This window comes from Molothrus ater, chromosome 7 (genome assembly GCF_012460135.2).
Source record: "Molothrus ater isolate BHLD 08-10-18 breed brown headed cowbird chromosome 7, BPBGC_Mater_1.1, whole genome shotgun sequence".
Classification (NCBI taxonomy): Eukaryota; Metazoa; Chordata; class Aves; order Passeriformes; family Icteridae; genus Molothrus; species Molothrus ater.
In genome coordinates this window covers 3,510,538-3,533,187 of record NC_050484.2, presented here as the reverse complement: position 1 = coordinate 3,533,187, position 22,650 = coordinate 3,510,538, and the positions used below count along the sequence as shown (strand labels likewise).

Below are 22,650 nucleotides of genomic sequence, written 5' to 3'. Positions count from 1 at the left end.
GTGAGCTGGAATCAAGAAGCTCTAATGCTTTTAGAGGCTAAACAATCATACCTTAGACCCTACCATACCTTAGTTTTTCCTTGCTAGAATTAAGTTGTAAGCCAATATAAAGCCAATTCTAAAAAGTGGAAGAGTGTCCTTTTGCAGCTCGTGCCTCAATTTCTACCTTACTGAATCTGCACAGCTGTTTTCAGTGTGGTGTGCTTAAAAAAGCACTGCCTCAGCAGATTTAACACTGTGGAGAAATACAGTCATTTTTAAAATTAATTTCTCTGTTTGATAGTGCACCTAGCTCTGATTTTTTGTAAGGAAAAAAAAAAAGGAGGAAAACACCAGGATTTTCAAGTAATATTTTAGTCTGGGCAAATTGTTTGCAATGACACATTACTTTAGATCACAGTGGATCACAAGGACAGTCAGGTCAATAGAAAATTGAAGAAAAAAATCCCCAGTTTTTGAAAGTTTATTACTTATCAGGGGGTTATGGTGTTCAGCTGTTAGCCTTCCAGATGGATACAATTTATCTGAGTTTTCCTGGTGCTGTGATGCTATTCTTGAATGCAGATGATACTTTTACCTTTGTCTTGTGCTTTTACATATACTGTGAAAATTGGCAAAAGGCCTGTTTTAAGGAGAATAAATCAGATTTGAGCAACACAGTGCAAAGCTGGAAAATCATGGGGTTTTTTTTCCTTGTTTTCTGTGTTTGAAGTACTGAATTGCCAGCTTTTCTTTTCTTTGGAAGTTAATTCCTGGTTTATTTACATGGGTCACTTGTAGGCTAACTGATTTCCTAGGGAAGCTCTCAGCAGCATCTGCTAAAAACATTTCGTTATTCTTTCATGGGCTGTGAGGCTAGTGGATGAAAAGATGTTTATTTGGCTTTTATTTTAGACTATTTGTAGTTATGTTTAATCAAAAGTTTGATTCTAAAGCCTTTCAAGGAACTGTAGATAATTTCCAAATGAATTTTTGAGTTTTGGAAGTTCCTCATCTTTTCATTGTAACAGTCTTGTGATTATTAAGGCATTTGCATCAGCTCTTTTAAGTGGCCCTGTGGTGTTCAGGGTTTGACCTCAGGTGTTGCTGTTTGAACTCACACATCTGAATTTGCTAAAAAATGGTATTTTCTGAGAGCATGAAGCTATTTCTGCTTAGAAGGCTTTGGAAATTCCTGTGCAAAAAGTCCCCTCTCCAAACTGATGTTTGGCTGAGAGCACAATTGAGTTGCTGTTTTATATTGGAATAGTGCTTGGCTTCTGAGACCTGATGAGTCAATGTTTAATGGTGTTCAAACCTGCTGTAAAAACTTAAATCTAAATTCTCTCTCTGTGCCCAGAACTGGGCTTGCTCACCTTGGGGCTGAGGGAAACCTTGGAAGTGGGAAGTCTTGTGTTGAGAAGAAAAGGAAGGGGATGGTGATAGCAGATTTATAGATGGTTATTTTATGATTTTTTTTTTTTAAGTTTAAGTTGGAACTCCTCACATGCACCAGCTGTTCTAGACTTAACTATACCTGCAGAGATTACCATAACAGATGACTCCAAAGATGATTATCAGTATGAAGAGGTAACTTACTAAATTGATAATCTTCTGATATATTCTGGTAGAGTGTTCATATTTTGTTCTTTTTATTTCATCAGTCATATAGACATCCTGGGAGAAATTACACAAATCTCCTTTTATAAAGTGATGAAAGAGAGCATATCTATTTTTCAAGAGAAGATTCATTGTTAGTTCTATTGTTGTGTATTACCTTTATTTGAACAATAAATTCTTTTTTAAAGGTGTAAGAATTTCTATTTAGATAAAACATCTCTTTAGATATTTCTGTTTATTTATAAAAAATATTTCAGTAATAGGATTTCTGTTTCCATATGGCAGAATGGTATTTTAACAAGGAGGGGATTATTTTCAGCAGTTGTAATGGGAGTGGGAACAGTTTTATTGTGAAAGAAAGGTGTATAAAATGTGTTGATACCAAACTCTACCTAATTTCATTTAGGTTTCAGCAGATGATGACTTCAGTCTTCCTGAAGATGATGAGGATCTGTCCAAAGCTTTGCAGACTATTGAAGAGCAGGCTGAAGATGCCAAACTTATGGTAAGAGCTTCCTAAACAATCTAAGAGTCTCTAATTCAGTTAACATTAGTGGCTTGAAATTTATACAGATAGTTTATAGTAATCATGAAATTTGCACACAGCTAGTTTCTGCTAATCATGAAATTTGCACATAGCTAGTTTCTAGTAATCATGAAATATTTGTGTGGGAAAGATTGTCTCTTATTTTCTTACAGGTTTACAGGAGTAAACATATGCTATGGTGGAAAAGACAACTTACATTTCCTGGCTTTCATCTTTAATTTGTGTTCATTTTGTGTTTTGTAAACAACCTGACATTTCAAGTACGTGTAGCCAAATCTTTAGCTATTTAAAATGTATTAATATTATTGTAATGCATCAGTATTTTAAAGTTTGTTGTTTATCTGCGCAGATTAAATGAGAGTGTGATCCCTGGCAGAGGGAAGAAACAAAAGGTTATACTTGAATACTTGCTAAAAGAGATTGTTCATATATTAAAAATAAAGCATGGGCTGTTACATTATGTTGAATCAAAATATTAATGAAATTATCCATTATTCCACACCATTAGTTTTGACATTCCTTACATTTATAGTTTGATTTCAAAGCAGTTGTGTAATAGTTCAGAGGTACACAATAGGATTGTTGTATTGTATTTTTCCAAACAAGATCTACCTGAATTTACTTGTTTTTAACAATCTAATGGAAAAGTGGTTTTCCCTGCTGTGTTTCCAACATCACCACTATCTTGTAGCCTCATCAGAAGGGTACAGTCATAGTCTTTGTTTTGCAAAAGTAAATGATTAATAGTGAGAAGATGAAATTAAGTGAATGATACCTAAACTCAGAATGGAGGGAAAATGTGTGTTTTCTTTAGCACTTGTGCTTATCAACAGATCAGTTTTGTACTTTAGATAAAACTCTGAGTGCAACCTGACAATAACAGTTTCATGTGTATTAAAACTGAATATGCCTGAAAATGAAGGCAAGGATTGAAGAAGTGTTTGCAATGGCAAATGCTTAATGCTAAGGAAGTATTGGAAATTCTTCATGTTCCTTAGGAATAGCTGAGGTTATGATTGTTTTACTGTGTGAGTTATGTTAACATAGGAAGTGAAAAAAGAGAGAACATTTTTAACCTATTGATCTTTTGACAGTGCTGTATTTAAATAATCTTTTACCTCTTCATTGATTTGTTGAACTTGAAGTAGTAGGAACAGTATGCTAATGTCTATCCCAGTTAATCAAACTGAAGAAACTCTTACTTTTCCTTAAAACCAGCAGATAATTTGTGCTGAAACTTAAATTCTCTTTGATTTTAAGCTTATGCTAAGAGTTGTCTGCCTTCTTCCTGCTTGTTTTTTTATTTGGAGGCTTCATTTTTTCTATCATTTTGAAACTGAAGTAATGTTTTCAGCCTTTGGACAGAAAGACATGAGTAGAGAAATGTTCTAATACACTTGCTAGTTCCCTGACAGCTTTCATAATGATTTACTGTACATTTTGTGAGGCTCACTGACTCGATGGTTTGATATTAATTCCCTGGAAAAGCCAAGTGCTTCTGGTGACCCAAGTTAGAAGCACTGTTTCCTGTGAATTAATATTGATTCAACATCCAAATTCTGAGCTAGGAAGCAAAGTAGAAGGCTGTTTTCTTCACATGATAAGCAATTGGCCTATTTTTTTAATAACTTGTAATCTTGGCTAAAATAAATTGTGTAATAACCATAACCTGGATGATAGGTCTAAGTGATTGTGTGTATTTACTGCTTAACTTGCTTTTTACTTGTATATGTAATTCTGTGTAGTGCTAGGTGCACAGATGAGTGATTATCCAAAAATATTAAAATTTTAATATTTTCCAATTGCAGCTACTAAAAGTATCCAGAGTTTCTGAGTTGAGTAACATTATTTGTCCTTAAGCACATCTCTGCTTCTTTTTTATTTTTCTTTTTTTTTTTGAGACATTTTAAAGTAATTTAAATTATTTTTCAACACAAGCAAAAAATATTCTGCATATAAAAGAAAATATCTAGCTGATAGGGACTGTTGGAAAAGGATGCCAAACTTCTGGAAAGCCACACAGAAATGAAAGCTGGCTGAAAAACTTGCTTCAGTAGTTACAGTTGTTGGACTTTCCTTCCAAGTTTTTTGTCCTAATACCTACAATGATAATGTGAAGTAACAGTGGCATTCATTAATGTTGCAATTTATGTATGCTTGATTTTCATGAACATGCTAAAATCTTTGAATTCCCTTATTATGTTCTTCTTACATTCAGTCAGTTTTTGAGAACATCTTACCTTGTTTTCCAGAGAATTTATAAATTTATTTGGTGTTCATATTTCTTCAGTGGACAGAAATTCTTAGAAGTGCTGTGAAAGTTCCTAAAGTTAAGCTCTTAGAAATTATTTTGTTTTACTGGTCATATTTACAATCTTTACATGATGCTCTCCTGCTGGTAGTCAGCCAACAGATTACCATGAAACTGAAGCAAGTGGTTGGCCTAATATCACTCCCAAAGTCTGGGAAGGAGCTGGGATTCAGTTCTTGTTTCCTGAGCTCCTGCTGTGATTCTGTGCCTGTTAGACTGAATTAATTTCTCCCTGTATTGTTCCCTGCTTGAGCTTTGCTTCCTGAAATGGTGGTCAGTGCTGGGATCTCACTAATAAACTCTCTTCTGCATGGATGAAATGAATTCCTATAAAATTTCCATTTATTAAGGGAATCAAGCTGTGTCACTTCTTCCAAAGCCTGGCTTTATAGATGTGTTTGGAAAGCTGCAAGCAACAATATTACACATTTGCCTCACTTGGAGTAAAGAAAGAAGCAAGCCAAGGGATGCAGCTGCATGTCTGCCCATGTACTCTTTGGTTCTTGTATTAGCACAATTAGAAAATAGACCTGCCAGATGTACTGGAGCTCTAGTAATGGAAATATGCTAAATATTACATTGCACTTGGCATATTGTACTAGTCACGAGGCAGTGTTACATGGCCTACATCAGACATGTACAATCTCTTCTGGTTATGTTAGGTAGGTTGGTTAGATTTAAGACAACATTTTCTGTGTTATACAAAATGGCCAAGAGATTTTCCCAGTGTTTTTATTTTATCAAGAGAAATGCCTTTATCTCCAGGTAATTTATGCACTCGTGGTGACAGGGCTGCCACTAAGGGCATGAATAAGCCATAAATGAATGGAGTTATCAGAAATCCCTGGCCTCACAGATTCTTTTATAAATGGTGGAGGAAATGATTTGCAGTCATGGCCTTTAGCATCTCTTGATAAATCTCTCAGTGGGGTTTTCTCAGTTTTGTGGTATTTTTTATAATCACTCACCAAGATGCATGTGCAGTGCACTAGCTTGTCATGCATTGTGGAGCAGCTCCATTTTGGCTCTGTGTCCCTGTGGAGTTCCCAAAAGCCAAGACCCTCATATTTAGGTATAAAGCCAAGACCCTCATATTTAGGTATGTTAAGTCACTGCAATCCATTTGATATCTGAGTGAAATAAGGCCACCTCTTTGGCTGCTGAGTTGTGGCAGTCTCTCTCCTCTCATTGTCTTTAAATGCTTTTTGTGGGGGAGTAGTCTCAAATGGGTCACATTTTCCTTTTTTTCCATACCTCCTTGCATGTTGAATTCTCCTAGGCTGTGTGCTGAGTGGGGCTGGGTGAAGGGAAGAGATTTGCATCACATCAGAAAGCTGTGAAAGGTGGTTTTTAAATTTTTCTCTGTAGCAGGACTGCTCTGCTCTGTGTTGGTTCTGCTTTTGGCAATGTGCTTGCCCCACGAGCTGACCCTGTCTGCAGAGCTGTCTGTCTGTCTGTCTGTCTGGCACTGGGGGAGCTGCACATGAAACCCTGGTGCACCTTCTGCTAACACTTGTAGCAGTGCTGTCTGGCAGCTGCCTGCAGTGCATGCAGAGAGGAAAATCCCCATATCTTTGTGGTTATTCCTAAGGGATCAGGGGATGGAAATGAAGTTCTGTCTGTCCCTCCATTGCATGCACCATTATAAAAAGCATACAAGCCATTCTGTGGCACCTTGGACAGCTACATTCTTCATTAGATAAGGACTGACTTTTATTCTGGTCAGTGACAAAAGATCATCCATCAGATTTAATACTTTAAAGGCTCTGGCAGATGATGTCAGGTTTGGAATACCTGCTTAAATAAGGGGGTTTGAGTTATTTCTTCATAACCTTTCCCAACCCTTGCCATTAGAAGGATCACTAATTACAGTTCTGATCTGTAAAGACAAGGAGAGCATTCAGTTGTACTCCAGTAAATCTGTGACTTTAGATGACTTCAGAAGTAGAAAGTATGATCAGGACACTTCTCTTTTAAGTTTAACAGTTATCAAAATTTAATTTCAGGAATTTCTGTTGGTTCTGAATTCTGAGAAATTGATATCAGACTTACCTCAAGCAATGGATGACTTCTTCTGCAATTTCCTGGTCAGATTGGGAATGTCTAGAACCCTTGACTGCTTCCAGACTGAATGGTAAAATACTTTAAGTGTCCATGTTGCTTTGGGAATTAGATGGTCAGGATTCAAATATTTTTGGTATTTCAGGACATTTTTTCAGAAAAATTTCCTGAGTACAAGTCATTCTTAAATATGTAGTGTTTTAACAAATAAATGTATTCCTGGTGAGAATGAAGAACCCTGGTTTAAGTAGAATAATCATAATATTTATTAATTGGTAATTTTTGGTAGAGCAATTAACAAATATGGATGTTTTTTATTTTTTCAGGTTTATTTTATACCTGATCAGTAGAATAATAAGCTCGAGCTGTTGCTATTCTCTTGTTTCAAGCTTTTGTAGATTGCAGGGATTTTGTCCATACTTCATGCACAAGTTTTAAGGTGCAACTTTGTTTAAATACACCACTCCCTTCATACATCCTACAGGATGTATACTTTTTTTTACTGTTGATTAAAAATTACATGTTAGGAATGCTGCAGAGTTTTGAAAGAGAGCTGAATTACTTTGGAGCAAAAGATTACATGAAGTTACAGACTTGCTTTGAGCCAGCAGGTTATGTTCTGGAAACACCTCTGGAAACACCTCTCTTTGATTAACCTTGTTCTCAGTTTCAAACATGAGAAGTTCAGAGGGTTATTTTTTTAGTAAAGTCTCTTGAAATTGTGTAATTTGAAAACTAGAAAAAAGTTCGAAACATCTTATTTTTTTCATACAAAAGCATTGAAGCTTTTACATTTTCTTAGAAATATTCTCAGGTGTGGAATCTGTGCTCTGGAATTTGCAAGGCTCTGGTCTTACTCATCAATCAGACCTTGCCTTTGGAATTAATAATGATCTGCTTTTTGATAGCATAAGGATGGACTTAAATGATTCCTTGGAGAAGGAACGTGACACTCCTGTTTTCTTTCTCAACAAAAGAACTGATATGAGTACTGATATCAAGTTTGAAGTCTAGTAGTTTTTATGCTAAAAGATAATTAATACTAGGCAGATATAAATAGTGACCTTTTTATGAAGCTTACGGCTTTCTTTGAAGCACTTAGAGTCTGAATTTATATCAATGGCAAAATTCAAATAGCTTTTCAACAGAAAGGGCCTGTTAAATCCTGCACTATCTTGTAAATTCTTAGCTGTACATATATTTTTTCTCTATAAGTAATACTTTTAATATCAGTAGCTTTACAAATGAGCTCAGCATGTCAGTATCTAATCTTACTGTATAGAGACTTGCTGCATTAATACCTTATTTCAAAATGTTTCATGTTGGTTTGAAATGGATAATTTACAATATTAATGAAAGTGAAAGCAGATTAGTGTACTCGGGTTCCTCATTATGTATTGGGACGACACTCTTGCTCTCATGCTGTGGTGATCAAGTACTAATGGAATTGAAAATGAGAAATTAATTAACGTAGAGAAAATTTATCAAAAGGCTGCCTTTGAAATTATTGTCTCTCTGAGATCTAAAGGTCACTTAAATTGGGCCAAATTGTCTGTGTTTATTTTGGAGGCTGGGAAAACAGCATTACTCTACCCAGCCATATAAAATGCCATGATTTGATTATGGTTTATTTTATGCCAACACTCTTATTTTTCAATGAAGTAATGAATTATTTTATAACAGTTGTAGTGATTTTTCTTTTTAAATTATATAGGCTGTTTTGCATGCAAACTTTTTATTCCCATTGTACTTTAAGGAACTTTACAGTTCAATTATTTTTGAATATCGAATTTTCCATTAAATTTTCCATTCATTTGTTATACAAGACTTGATAGGACTTGTGTTGTTTATTGAAGATACTGGATTGACAGCTTTTAAGTATGAAGTGCAGAGGCTGATCAGCTGTGAATTCCTGCATCTGCCAGTCTCTCCCTCTAATCCTGAGAGCCCAGGTCATCCTGAGCTATCGGTTTATTGCAGAGCCTCTGTGCAGCTTGATTCCTTTCAAATTCATTTTCTAGGAATTATAATGTAAAGTATACAGTAATAATGTATTATTTTCAGTCAGTCTCCACTGAGCTTTGATGACAAAATCACAGTTAACCATCTGTTGCTCAGGTTTCCAGATTCTTGGTTAATTTTTAATAGTGATTTAAGAATTATAACTCAGCAGTTCTGAAAAGCTTAGTAAAATACCTGTGTGTGCATGGAACTAATTTAATTTCCATGTGCAGTGAAAGAAGTGAGAAGAGCAGCTGTTTGGCAGGCAGCTCAGTATGGAGGAGGTCTGTGAGATTTACAGGACCAGGCTGATGAAAGATAATGAGATTTCTCAGTGCTATTTGGTGGGTGGTTTTCCATTTCTGCTACCTGCACAAAAACATTCACTTTCAGTCCTGTTCTTGCACAAGGGTGGAGTGAATTTATTGGTATTAATTGTTTTTCATGTAAACTGCCTGTCAGAATTTTTACCTCTGCTGGAGTTGAGGTGCATCAGTTATCCATGTTTGATGAGTCTTTGTGCTTGGTAGTTTGCATCAAGTGTAGTTGGGGCATTCAGTGGAGAAATACTTCCAGCAAGTGAAGGTAGAGTTGTGAATTTCTGCCATGAGGCTGCTCTTATTTGCAGTATTTCTGATAGGAATTGTACCTGTGCATCAGTCACTGTTTGAAGGAAAGAAAAAAAACCCTCAAGCTTCTTTCTTAATGTTAAAGCCTGTTCCTACAGTAATTTACTTAAGAAAATAAAGTGATGATGGAATGAATTTTACTGTGGACATATTCAGATGAATTTTTCAAAAACTGGTGGTGAATGTGACAGCTTAATTCAGAGGGATGAGCATTCCAAGAAGCATCCTCAGAATGCAAAAATGTAGCTGACTGTAGGAAGTCATTTGGACAGAGATACGAACATTCACCTCAATTTTTTTGGAGCATGTTAAGTAAAGGTTGCCTTTTTTTAGAAATGCTTTTTGTTTCAGCAGCATGATTATTGATGAATGATATTGGTGATTACTGTCTTCAGTTTTCACATCTGCTGCTTACATCCAGGTGTAGGAGATAGTGTTCAGTATGATTTTTATTTCTGTTCTTTTCATACTTCCTTATTACTTGGAAACAAAAAAAAAGCACAGATTCAATACATTTTTCACCTGAAAAGGCAAATAATGTTCCTATTGCTCCTTCTAGTGATCTCCCACCCAGAACATTTTCCCAGCAGGGAAGCTGCTTGTGGGGTTATGGTGTTTATCTGATTTAAGCTGGTTACAACTCCATGCAGCCTCTGGTGAGCTGATGTCATGGCTGAGGTCTCACTCTTCTGTCTGTACTGCATTCTTAGGTTTTACTGACATATCACCAAAAGATGGATAGTCCTAAAATAGGATCCTGAATGAGCAGATGTTATTGCTGGAGCTGGAGAAATTCCTGGGGTGCTACCCAGCATCCCAGGCTGCTTCAGGTACTCTTAATTCTTCAATCCAAGTCAGTCTGTGCAAATATTGAACTAAAGCAACCTCCAGCCTTCTACATCATGGAATCAAGTGTTCTCAGGGGCTGGTAACATAGGTAAATATTGGTAAATATAATTAAATAAGGAGAGGGAAAATAAACAGGAAGGAATGAAGACATTTCCCTAGGTGAGCTCTTGGTTCCATGTTGAAGATGGCTCAGAATCATTCATCCTTATTATCTGCAGCTAGAGTCCTCAAGAAAAAACCCCAAAACAACAATGTATTTATCTTACATGTATTTGAGCATGTGAGATAAAAAGGACTGTATGTACAAATGCTATTTGAACAAGAATATTTGTTTCTGCCTTTTATTTAAGCTATTTAGAAGAAAAGAAAAAAAGAATTGTTTAATGTGAAGTACTGTGTTATGTGTCCTGACTGTTATGAACAACACACATTTTAGAATGAAAAGCAGTAGAATTTAGCAGTGTGGTGGGGTAGTGAATTCACTGCTGTGAATTCTTAAGGATCATGATCATTATGAAGTAAGAGTACCTGAAGCAGCCTGGGATGCTGGGTAGCACCCCAGGAATTTCTCCAGCTCCAGCAATAACATCTGCTCATTCAGGATCCTATTTTAGGACTATCCATCTTTTGGTGTTATGTCAGTAAAACCTAAGAATGCAGTACAGACAGAAGAGTGAGACCTCAGCCATGACATCAGCTCACCAGAGGCTGCATGGAGTTGTAACCAGCTTAAATCAGATAAACACCATAACCCCACAAGCACCTTCCCTGCTGGGAAAATGTTCTGGGTGGGAGATCACTAGAAGGAGCAATAGGAACATTATTTGCCTTTTCAGGTGAAAAATGTATTGAATCTGTGCATATTTTTGTTTCCAAGTAATAAGAAAGTATGAAAAGAACAGAAGTAAATAGAAATAAAAATCATACTGAACACTATCTCCTACACCTGGATGTAAGCAGCAGATGTGAAAACTGAAGACAGTAATCACCAATATCATTCATCAATAATCATGCTGCTGAAACAAAAAGCATTTCTAAATGCTTTAAGGTGGTCAGTATTGCTGTGATTATAGTTTAGGTAAACGGTAGCACGAGAAGGAAAACATGAGTGAAGTGAGGAAATGGAAACATGCAATAAAATAAATGAAAGAAATCTGTTTGTTTTCTACCAGGTATGAGCTGATAGAGAGAGGTGAGTTAAGAGCTGATGAGGCTGGGCTGGTTCCAGACGTGTACACTCGCAACGAGCAGCTCGAGACTGAGAATCTGAGCCTGAAGAAAGATCTGGAAAACTACAGACAAACTGTCAAGTATGTTATTTGATTTGATTGCAACTTTTCCATATGGTAGTAGATGGCCAGGTAAAGTAAACCCAAGTACTTAGTGAAAAGTAGTTAAGTTCCTGTTTGTTATGCTGGCTACACAGACTTTTGCTTCTAGGTGACATTTATAATTAAAGTTCAAGTTTTTCTGAGTTCTGTTGGAAATGTAAATCTTAATTTCTTTTATTTGTATTTCCTAGGCCAAAAATAATTTTCAGTATCCAGTAATCATAACAAATTACTACAGAGAATCATGAGAGCCTAATAGGTAGAACTAAAAAATAAATTGTTATGTGCATTTTGTTTTACAGTACTATAAATTACAACTACCACGAACCTTCAGCATAGGGGAAAAATCACTATACATTTATTCTTCATTTTTTTAATTACAAAAAATCTATCACTCTGGGCCTAGTGGTAATGGTGTGTCAGTGTAAATTACCATCATTGATTATACTGGTGTGTACATTGTAGTAGTTTATTCTACAAGTCTGCAGTACTTCAGTCAAGAGAATTAAAACACTTAGCCTATAAAATGGAGAGATGTAGTAATGAGCCCTATGCCACATGGCCTTTTCTGGGCAATGGTGGGTTTGCACTTGTGTGTGTTCATTGAGGATGCACTCTGAGGCCTAATGATGCACTCACTTCAGATTTGCCAGTGTGTGGTTTCAAAACATGGAACTGTAAAGTTGAATTCCATCTCTTTGATTTTCCTCAGGATTGCTCAAGTTGCTAATTTTCATTTAGGTTGTTCCTTTCTATGAAAAAAACCAAAATTATTCAGATGTTAAATAATCATTGCTGCTGATAATGGTAATTAAATTATTTTCTGATTGTAATGATTTATTACATTTTAAATTAATGAATTAATTGGCTACAGTCAAGTAGTTTAATAAACAGTGGCAACAATCAAGTCAGATCTGTGTAGTCTAAATATAATAATGCATGAGGAGACAGACCATGGAGAAAACATTTCCTTTTTTGATCTGCAGCTTCTTTGGATGATGGGTACTCAAAGATTGTGTCTCATGTGAGTGGGGGAGAGTAAGAAGCAGTCATGCAGAGTAAAAGAAGGAAGGACAAAACGTGGCCCTCATGAAACTTATCCTTGACAGTAGTAAATTCAAGAGCTTTGTTTTCTTTTTGTTTCCCACCTTTTTTCTCTTTTCCTCCCCGTCTTCACCCCTCCTATGTAGCAGAACGTGCTGTAACAACATAACCTGAGTGGATTATGACATGATAAGAGTTTTCCTGGGTTTGTTGTATTGCTGCATGATTATTTAACAATCTAAAGCTCAAACTCATTTCACCACGGTCTGAATGAACTGGTGTTTTTTTCCACTAGAATATCTTGTTACTCCATAGGGTGCCAGAAAAGTTTTTACAGCAGCTGTCTGGTTAAAAGGCTTAAAGATGACAGGATAATGTGCAACCAGGAGCAACAGGAGAGGGAAAGGAGTGCTGGTATTGTGGGTTGCTCCAGGCTCCCTGTTAGATAAAATCCCAACACTCAAGTTCAATCCACAAACTGAAACTGGGTCCTGTTTTTTCACCTTCTGGTGTTTGTTGGAACCTATAGTAGCAACACTCTGGTGGCAAACAAATGGGTCACATCACTGACTGGGTGTTGCAGAGAGGGCTCTGAGATTCAGGGCAGTTCTGTGAGACACAGATTCTGTGTGAGCACAGCTGTTCACTGGTGTTTCCTGTTACACCCTGCAGGTATTCTGCATGTGCTTTGTGAAAACACTGCTGAAACCAGACCCCCCCTTTGTCCACTTGCAAAGAGAGCTTTATTTCCATAGTCTGTCAGCTGTTACTGGGATGCAGTATAGGCAGGTTGTCCTGGATTGTCATTTCCAAACCAAGACACAGGTGTAAAACTTGGTTTGTGCCAGCAGTACTCTGTCACTCCTTCACTTTCCAGCCTTTTTATTTCAAATAGCTTTCAAAGATCTCACTGATACTAATGTTAAAAGTTCAGTATTTGGGACATTCATTTCATATACATTGTTTTGAATAATCGATGAATTTAACCAGTACTGCTTCTGAAATAATTGAAATGGGTGAAATTGAGCATTTTTGCTACAGTGTTCTTTTATGCCTTTTGGATAAACCTGGTCATAATACTCTATACTAAATCCATTTAGTGTAGTGACTGCTAACAGCATTTTTTCTTGTTCATACATTCAGTAACTTAAATCACAGCCTTTGCTGTGGTAAAGTAAATATACCAGCAGGAGCCAAAATTACCTGGAGGACAACGTGGGTTTTCAGGTTTTCAGAGAGAATGACTCAGAAAGCAGAATGCCTGAGTGCATGGGAGAAATGCTGATTTGACTGCTTAGAAACCAAGGATTTGTGAGCAAGGAAAGTCCTGTATTTTACTCTGTGAATTACTCAGAAAACACTGATTGAGAGTTACAGTGCTGTGAAATGGATTTGAGGAAAGCTTTTAATTACATTTGGTATTTCTGAGCTTGGTACTCTTAATGGCCATGTTGCAGAAAAGAGATGTTACTTGGGACTTAGGCAGTATGGGGGCCCAGGATAAATGACTGTAAACCAATTACCTCCTGCTTTAATGTTGGTTAGCAATTGGTGGAAGACATTTAGTGTCTAGAAGCTAACTGTAATTGTATTTTGGGTATTTTAATACAGTATTTACATGATTGCTTGCAAGCAGGGGGGCAAATTGAGTAGATTGCAGGCTGTTGGTTAGATTTCACTGTGGTGTTTCATTATTTAAAGAGAAAATTACAGTTAGCTTCATTTCCTCTGTATGGTGAGCATGTATTTTTTATAGCTTGTGCAATGTCTGAAGGCATCTTGATCTCTCTGCGTACATTAAAAGAAATAAATATCAGCATAATCCTTTTACTCCAAAACTAAGTATAGTTATTACCTTAAGGTTTAGATACACTTCTAATCTTTATTTAAAAATGATTTCTAAAAATGACCATTCTGTGGTGACAGGAAGCAAAACTAAATTTACACTGGTTTGCCATGTGCCACGAGTTAAAGGGTACCTCAGATGTGCTCCCTTTCTTTTATCTTGAGGGCTGCATTTGAGCCCCAGTTGATTGCTAAGGGGTTTGTTATCTGCTGAATGCTTCCCTAATGGAAGCATGGGCTTTCCTCCCAATATGCAGGAAAAAATTGTAAATAACACTGAAAATTGTTGACTGTTAAAATTGAGACTAGTTAATTCTAATTCATCAGGCGGTGTCTGGTCACGTAAGATTCTGGTAACATTTTTCTGAACTGAAAATAGATTGCAATTTCATAGCCATGTTAAATTCTGCCTATCTGATGATATAAAGTCTTTTGAATACCAGATATTTTTGTGTTTTCCTATGGCCAGACCCTGTCTGTTGCCTGTTTATTTAAACATGTGCAGTCAGAAAAATGTTGTGTCAGGTAAGGTTGTGTTGGTCATGGGGACTGTGAGCTTTGATATTTAAAAGCTCTTTAAATGTTTAGGAATTCCTTATGTAGATGGAATCAAAGTTGTATCAAGCTTTTGCCTGAGCTATGTGGTTGAGTTCACAGCATCAGTTAGGAAGTGTAAACATTTGCAGGTACCTTTCTTTCCTTTTTGTAAGCATGCTACAAATGCACACCCAGCTTACAGCCAAAGTAATGGTCAAAATATAAAGTAATCCTGGAAGTCATATTTATTATTTTGGTTAGTGACATTAGCAACAAAATTCCCAGTTCAGCTCATGTTTCTGTACCAAAATGTAACTATTCCTGCACACATTTTGCTACTTACACCATGGAAAAAATAAAAGTGCACACTTTTTGTGTTGTGCACCATATTTAAATGTGGTGGTGTTCGCAGGGGTTTTAGGATGAGGGAAGAGAAGAGAATGTTGACTCCACGTTTCAGAAGGCTGATTTATTATTTTATTATATATATTATACTAAAACTATACTAAAAGAATAAAAGAAAGGATTTCATCAGAAGGCTGGCTAAGAATAGAAAAAGAATGATAACAAAGGCTTGTGACCGACTGAGACAGTCCAGACAGCTGGGCTGTGATTGGCCATTAATTAGAAACAACCACATGAGACCAATCACAGATCCACCTGCTGCATTCCACAGCAGCAGATAATCATTGTGTACATTTTGTTTCTGAGGCCTCTCAGCTTCTCAGGAGAAAAGATCCTAAGGAAAGGATTTTTCATAAAACCTGTCTGTGACATTTAAATGCAGCTGTTTAATTACATGGTGCATTTAAATATGGTGCATAACATATGCAATATGGTGCACCTTTGCTGCTAAGTGCCATGTAAGCTAGATAGAGTAAAAGCCTGAAAGTATATGTTTTCTAAAACTGTCTTTATTTCAGTTAAAATCTTAGAGCTACAACTTGCAGCATCTTGGGGAATGTAGTCCCATCTAAATTCAGTGGAATCAGGGCTTGTAACTTGCCTCTGAAAATCCCTACTTGGGTTTGTTGCACCCTGTCCTCTTTTGCTATTTTAACAGAAGTACTTGCTTGAGAGAAGTTTAAATGGAGAGACCTGCAGACTTTGACATATATCTTCCCTAAAAAATTGGATATTGGCTTTTCTATGACTGTAGCAGCATCTTTTATGCTCAGAACAAACCATCTGCTGAGCTCTGAAGGGGCAGGGTTTGCATTTAAGGTCTTTAAGGCAAGTCAGATTTTGAGCGTGGTGTCACGAGGGAGTTGTTTCCCAGAACTATCCTGAGACCACTGATTCATTTACCTCTCAAATGTTGGGAGAAGCCTGAACAGAATCATTAATGTGGGCTGGAGCTGCTGTGTTTGCAGCTCGTGGGGTGTATGCACACGGCAGGATGTGTGTGCCCTCCAGTGCCAGGGCAGCTTTCACCCAGAGCTGCTGCCATGAATTCCTTGCTGCCATGAAAGGAAGGAAGGACAAAATATGGTCACTTAACTTGGCAAGTTGAAGAGAAGATATTCTGAAAACAGAAAGAATGTACACATGAAAGGAGAAGAGGAAGAAGAGACTTGCTATTTCACCACACAGTTGTATTGATCTGTGAAATAGAAATACTTTAAAAACCTGACATCTGAGCAAAGCAGTTTCCTTACAGCCAGAGGTTTGAAAGACTTTCCTATGTCAAATTTGGCTATGCTGTAACTTGTTACTTTCTTTAAAAATATAGCAATACTTCCCTATCCAGGTGATTATAGATGTCCTGGAGGTTACAGACTGGGGTGTCTGTGGTCCTGGCTTTGCGTTCTGGGCTGGCTGTGTGAGACCAAGGCCCAAAGCTTATTTACTCCTTGCAGTCAGTCCTCTAGAGGCAGAATGGGGAAATATGGAAATATCAAAGAGGAATCCTGTAAATATCAAGAAAAAGATGCAGTAAATTTATGGTTACTCAGGATAACTATGGGCTCTCCTTCAGCCTGTGCTACAAGCACCAATTCACACAGAAATGTACATGTGTCACTGTGGTAGTTTGTATAGGTAACATACAGAGTGCTTGAATATACAGCAAATATCAATTATTTGTATTAGTAAATAATTTATATTTTAAATTATTAAATACAATGCACTGACAGTTATGGATCTTCATCCTGGACCTCTGATTTTGGCATACTCAGTTTTTATTTTGGTTTTACCTATTTTTTCAGCTCTGCTTGCAGAGGAAATGAGCTTTATTTCTGCAAGAAGCAAATATCTAATTTCAGTGCAAGTTAATTTCAAGCTTCCTTTGCAATTAAACAATTCATCTACTAATCTTTCCTGCCAAACCCATATCAGCAAAGGCAAGGAGAAAATGTACTGAATATATGCAGGGTATTTTCTTTTGAAGTTTATGGAGCAGAGCATCTCAGGGTGTCCCATGGCTGTGTGTAGAATGTGCTTAGAGAATAACAGGTTATCAGCATATTTACAATTAATTTTAAACAGAATCCTATTGCTGCCTGCTCTCACATCCAGGGAACACCTGGGGACAGGTTACAAACATGATTGAAGAGAGCCTAAAACATTTTTGGCCTAACTTTTTCCAGAAGGCTCTCCAAATTAATATGCAAGGCAACAATACAAATGTGATGGAAATATTTTTAAAAATCAGTATTTTCAGTCTATTATCAGTATTATTGATACACTTTTACACAGAATTTTAAACAAGAGGATTGTTTTTAGTACCTCCACGAGACTCCTTGTGCTTAACATAAAGCTGACCTCAACTCTGAGATTTATAATGCCAGAATCCTTATGGATTCTGTGTGAAGGATCTGAGGGAAATGGGAGAGTACCCATGGATTTGAGCCTCAGCTGGCAGCAAAAAGACCTCAGAAGTACATATTCTCCAGCACAGGTTGTACTACCAAGATCTTCCAGCTTAGACAGAGTAGACATGTGCAGATGTGAAAATTAATTCCATATGTAGTCAGCATACCTTGATGCACTTCAGAGGAGGAGACTAACACTGCTGCCCTGCATTTTCTGTTTTTACACACAGTAAAGTAGAAGAGGCTCTCCTAAAAATGGAGAAAGAACGAGACTTCCATCGAATGCATCATAAGCGAGTGCTCCAGGAGAAAAACAGGCTGGCTTGTGACTTGAAAAGGTACAAAATCATTTTAGTTGCTATACATGTAGCATTAAATATTATGTCTTGAATTGTTGCCTGATAATGAGATAACACCAAGGAATCTGAGGTGAGTCTAGCTGCATTTTGGGATGTTCTGGTAAACAGCAGCTCCATGTCACTGTGACCATCATGCCACACAGATCGAAGAATTTCCAATGATTTATTTTTGGTGGATTTTCTCTGATGCAATATGCATTAATGAATGCATAGTATTTCGAATAGTTGGAAATAAAATTTAGTTGTTTTTTTTGTCATAAATAGGTGATGATTTCTGTTCAGAACTTTTGCCCATTTTAAAGGTAACTGGTATCACACCAAATTCAGAACCTTTGCATTCCTGATTCTCATAGTTGGCATTTTCTGTCATCTTGAACTTTGAGTAATAAACTTGCTATGTTGCTTTGGTTGCAAATAAGCCCAAACCAGTCCATTGCTACTGAGTTATAATGATTTAATTTCTAAATAGGAGCTGGGTTAGAATCTTTTCTTTGCATGTGTTTGAAAATAACACTGGGGAGAGGCTTACATCTGCAACTCCAGTCAGTTCCCTGAGTTTTACTGGGATTGTTATCCATCAGTGCATGCAATAGCAGCTGTTTTCTACATCCCCACCTTTGGAATGCATGCATGCTGATGCAAGGGAGCACTCTGCACTGATTTCTCCTCTGTGACTCAGCATTTTGCAGGATGCAGTGGTTCTGGAGCTGGTGGTGTCACGTATTTCTTGTCTGAATCTTAGTTTGTCTGGAGAATTAAACTGCATAAATATTCACTGTGTAATGTATAGTGAAGAAAGAATTATATTATGACTGCTTTGTCCAGATGAGGATTTTATTTGGTAGTCAGATAACAGCTGTAGTTCTCTTTCTTCCACTGAAATACAATCCATCTGTAAGAAAACAAATTAGCCAAAATTAGTGTGCAGTGTGTGTATGAAGGATTAATAAAAGGACAAAATTGGATGGGTTGTTTTAAGATGTGACCAAACAAGCTGTGAATCCTCTAATTCATTCATCTGCTTTTTTTTTCCTCCTTTGTTGTGGTATTGTAGTTGGTTAGTTACATACTAAACAGCTTTGCTGTCTCCTCTGTGTTGATCTTTTGGTAATTTTACTCATTTGTTTGGGGAGGGGAAAAGTTATGCAGATATAAATCTCTGATTTAACTCATCTGTGAGGAATAATTTTTCCTTGTCTTGCTCACAGGCTGAAGGCACATTATGCATCCTATGAACCAATGCTGAAGCAGATGTCAGAAAAATACCAGAATTCACTGACACAGAAAATGCTAACCAGTTTGGAGAGAGACAAAGCAATGGGGCAGGTAAAAATGTAGTGAATGCCACTTGCACAGCCATAAGGAGCTTCTGGTTTTTACTTTGGTAAAATACACAGGATATTTCTGGTAAAGCTTATGCAGTATTCTGAACAGAATATTTTGTGAGTTTCGTGATTTGGTAAAATATTAGCAGTGCAAGTATGTGAAGCATGGTGCCACAGAGTCATAGATGTCTGTGTGTGCTTGCTCAGTGCAGCTCTACATGAGCCAGCAGTGTGCAGCAGGTGTGATATTCCTGTGATATTCACACATGCTTCCATCTATGCCTTTGGAAGTAGCTTATTTTAACTTCCTTTATTGTTGTTAATTATTTTATTATTTTCCTAAATATACCCAGGAGTAACCTGCTAGTTTAGAAAAAAAAATACATGAAGAGATCAGAGACATTTTTTCTGTCTTGAGTGGAATATTTAAAAATTATTTTTTCTTCTCCAATCTTACCCGATGTATACAAGGTATTCTGCCCCTTTGACAGGAAGCAGTATGAGCACAGGTAGGAGGGATAAGAGAAAATTACAGTGCATGTGTTTAAGGAAAGAAGTAGGGAAAAAAGAATAAAAAACCCTACCCAATTATATTTTATATGGATATATTTTATACAATTATATTCCTGCAATTGTTTCAGCAGTAGCATCAATTATATGTGTGTAAAATGAAATAAATTTACCATGCTCACATCTTCTTCTGAGTCTTCATCTCTCATTTCCTCCTTTTCTCTGCCTCCAGTTTTTCTCTGGTCACCTCAGGGCTTACTTATAAAACAGTGAGGACGAGATGTTTGAAATTTCAATAAGGAAAAGAAAATGCCCTATAGAAAATGGAAGTTTATGCCTATATGGAGTTCTGTTGAATCAGGAGTACAAAACATGGAACAGTTCCAATGCCATGAAATTTTGGGGGCATATATATACATATATATATATACACATATATGCATATATACATATATATATATATATACGCATATATACATATATGCATATATACACATATATATATATGTTTATATATATATATATACACACACACATATATGTGTGTGTGTGTAGGACCTCTGCAGTTATGAACTGCATTCATTCCAGAGCAATGAGTTTTTTGTAATGCATAACACCATATTTTGTGACATTTTGTTGTGATGAAGCTGTAAGTCTATTGTGCCATTAAATTTGAGCTCAGACAGCAGTTCTGAAAGTTGCTGGTGTAGTCAGAACCCTGGTATTCTGTATGTCTGCATTGTTTTAATAGAGTTGTAAAAGTGTTTTGACAGATTCTGGGTGGCTTGTGTTCTATTGCATTGTTGCTCTGGGTCTTTCCAAATCTTGAATTAGGAGTTATGTTCATAACTTAGAGACAGCAATCAAGCTTTAAAAATTATAGATGGAATTAATGAAGTACACCAGCATGAATTCTGTGTGTTGTGAGCAGACACTTCAAAAGTAATGTTTTCATATTTCTTCCTCTTGTTCTTATCTCTTTTTAAAATTAGGTTACAGGTTTGCAGGCTGCGTTACGCAGTTTAGAGTCTGGATATGCTAAGCAGATCTCTGCGACAAAAGGTAAAATATTTCCATCACCAGGCTCAGACTGGTTATGTTTGGTTGTTTGGTTTTTTTTTTGTTGATGTGAAGCATCTCAAAATACAGTGTCACAGTAAATCAAAGATACTTGCACTACGTTTTATCAGCTGACCTGGTGTTTGAGCAGCAGTTTTATCATTTGAATATTTTATTCTGAAGTGTGTTCACTAAGGAGAGTGAGACTGCTGAAGGCAATATGGAATATATGAGTAACTTGGAAGGACTTTGTCCTAGAAATCTATTTTGTGACTGATTTTGTTACTGTATCTGCTGATATTCCCTTTTTGTGTGTGTGCATGTGTTCTTTCCCAGTTCACCCTTCAGAAAGCATACACTGTGGTCTGGAAACATATTGAAAATGCTGGTATTATGAAATCCAGACTCTCATTTTTACAGAAGATTGCCAAGATGATACCTGCTGGAATAGTATCTGTATGATACCACACTACTTCCCTGTGAAATTTTTGCATTATTTTTTTTAACTCCATCAGGAAAACCCTGGCACCTCTGCTTTCCTAAGTAAATGAAGCTCATGCTATCACATGATCTGACAGCATCAATCCCACTAATAATATTGAACCTATTTTTCAATTGCAGCTACACTGGATAGTAAGATAAGTTTCAAAGAAACCAGGTTGCTGAAATTCTCCTTAAAATAAGTGGGATGGTGCCAAAGGGAAGTGGTGAGCTCTGTCCTCTGACAACAGAGTATTCACATGTGAAGGGGATTTGGCACCTGCCTTAGTCATGAGCAGAACTCCCATCAGAGACAACTGTTTATTTGAAATTAGAACCTACAAATACTATACAACTTCCAGGTGAAGAATATGTTCCAATTATGACAAATTCAGTATCTGTTTGTTTTGTGGTTTTGGGGGGTTTTTGTTGGTGTTTTTTTCCCCTTGTGTGTTGAAGCCTCAACTTCCTTTGGTACTTGTGATGCACCCCAGGTGAAAAGCTATTGAGTCACCCCAGCCTTTGACAATCAAGCTTAATTTTTTTTTGTTTGGTTTTTTTTGGGTTTTTTTTTGGTTTTTGTTTGTTTGTTTGTTTTTGTTTGTAGTTGAGTGAAGAGGCTAGGAAGCTTTGCCCTCATTTCCTATTAAGATACATTCTGGCTTTCTAGTCAGAGTATATCCTTTATAGGATAAATAAAGGATCTGTCCTTTATAGAGGATTTATAGTGTGGGATCTTCCCTGTGCTTGTTTTTACAGCGTGGATGGATCTGTCTCCTTTCTCCTTTTCATATTAAACATAATTTCAATTGTTGTTAGATTCTAAAAACCACTCTCTGGCTGTTCAGTCTTGTTTATTCTCTGGAAATCTTGAGAGCACTTTGTAATACCAAGAAGTGACAAGCAAGGGAGCCATTTGATAAATAATTATATAAAAAAATCCCTTGTCAGTCTCCAACACAAATTAAGCTCATCAGCCACCCACATGCTTCTACAAGTTTTAATTTGCTTCATACCTTGGGTATCATAAATTAATCACTATTTCAATTCATTTTGTTTCAGTGCCTTGTCCTCTAATACTACATAATTTTATTGCCCTCTGTAGGTCATACTCATATCTCAGTGGGTAATATTGTCTCTTTAAAATACTTTCTGCTGCCTCTTGAAAGGTAATCATATTCTTACTTGTGAGAGAGTATAACCCTGAGAAACATGGATTTCTTGTGGGTACTGGAGAAATGTTTGCTTAATTTTTCTCAAAATTCAGATTGCTGTTGGAGTTGGAAATCTGGGCTGTAAGGAGACTTCCAGCTGCACTTTTCAGTCTTCTGTGCATTGGGATGTTTGATT

General features: G+C 36.7%; 1 protein-coding gene across 1 annotated transcript in view; it reads left to right on the top strand.

Moving 5' to 3' along the window:
- Window positions 1-765: 765 nt before the first annotated feature.
- Window positions 766-22,650, top strand: part of SPAG16 (sperm associated antigen 16) — a 372,092-nt gene continuing 350,207 nt past the window's right edge. Inside the window, exons 1-8 of the mRNA XM_054515419.1 lie at window positions 766-776; window positions 1,473-1,569; window positions 2,006-2,104; window positions 6,464-6,591; window positions 11,170-11,307; window positions 17,798-17,905; window positions 19,135-19,252; window positions 20,754-20,823. Coding sequence (XP_054371394.1) covers window positions 766-776; window positions 1,473-1,569; window positions 2,006-2,104; window positions 6,464-6,591; window positions 11,170-11,307; window positions 17,798-17,905; window positions 19,135-19,252; window positions 20,754-20,823 — 769 coding nt within the window. The remainder of the gene's footprint in view (window positions 777-1,472; window positions 1,570-2,005; window positions 2,105-6,463; window positions 6,592-11,169; window positions 11,308-17,797; window positions 17,906-19,134; window positions 19,253-20,753; window positions 20,824-22,650) is intronic.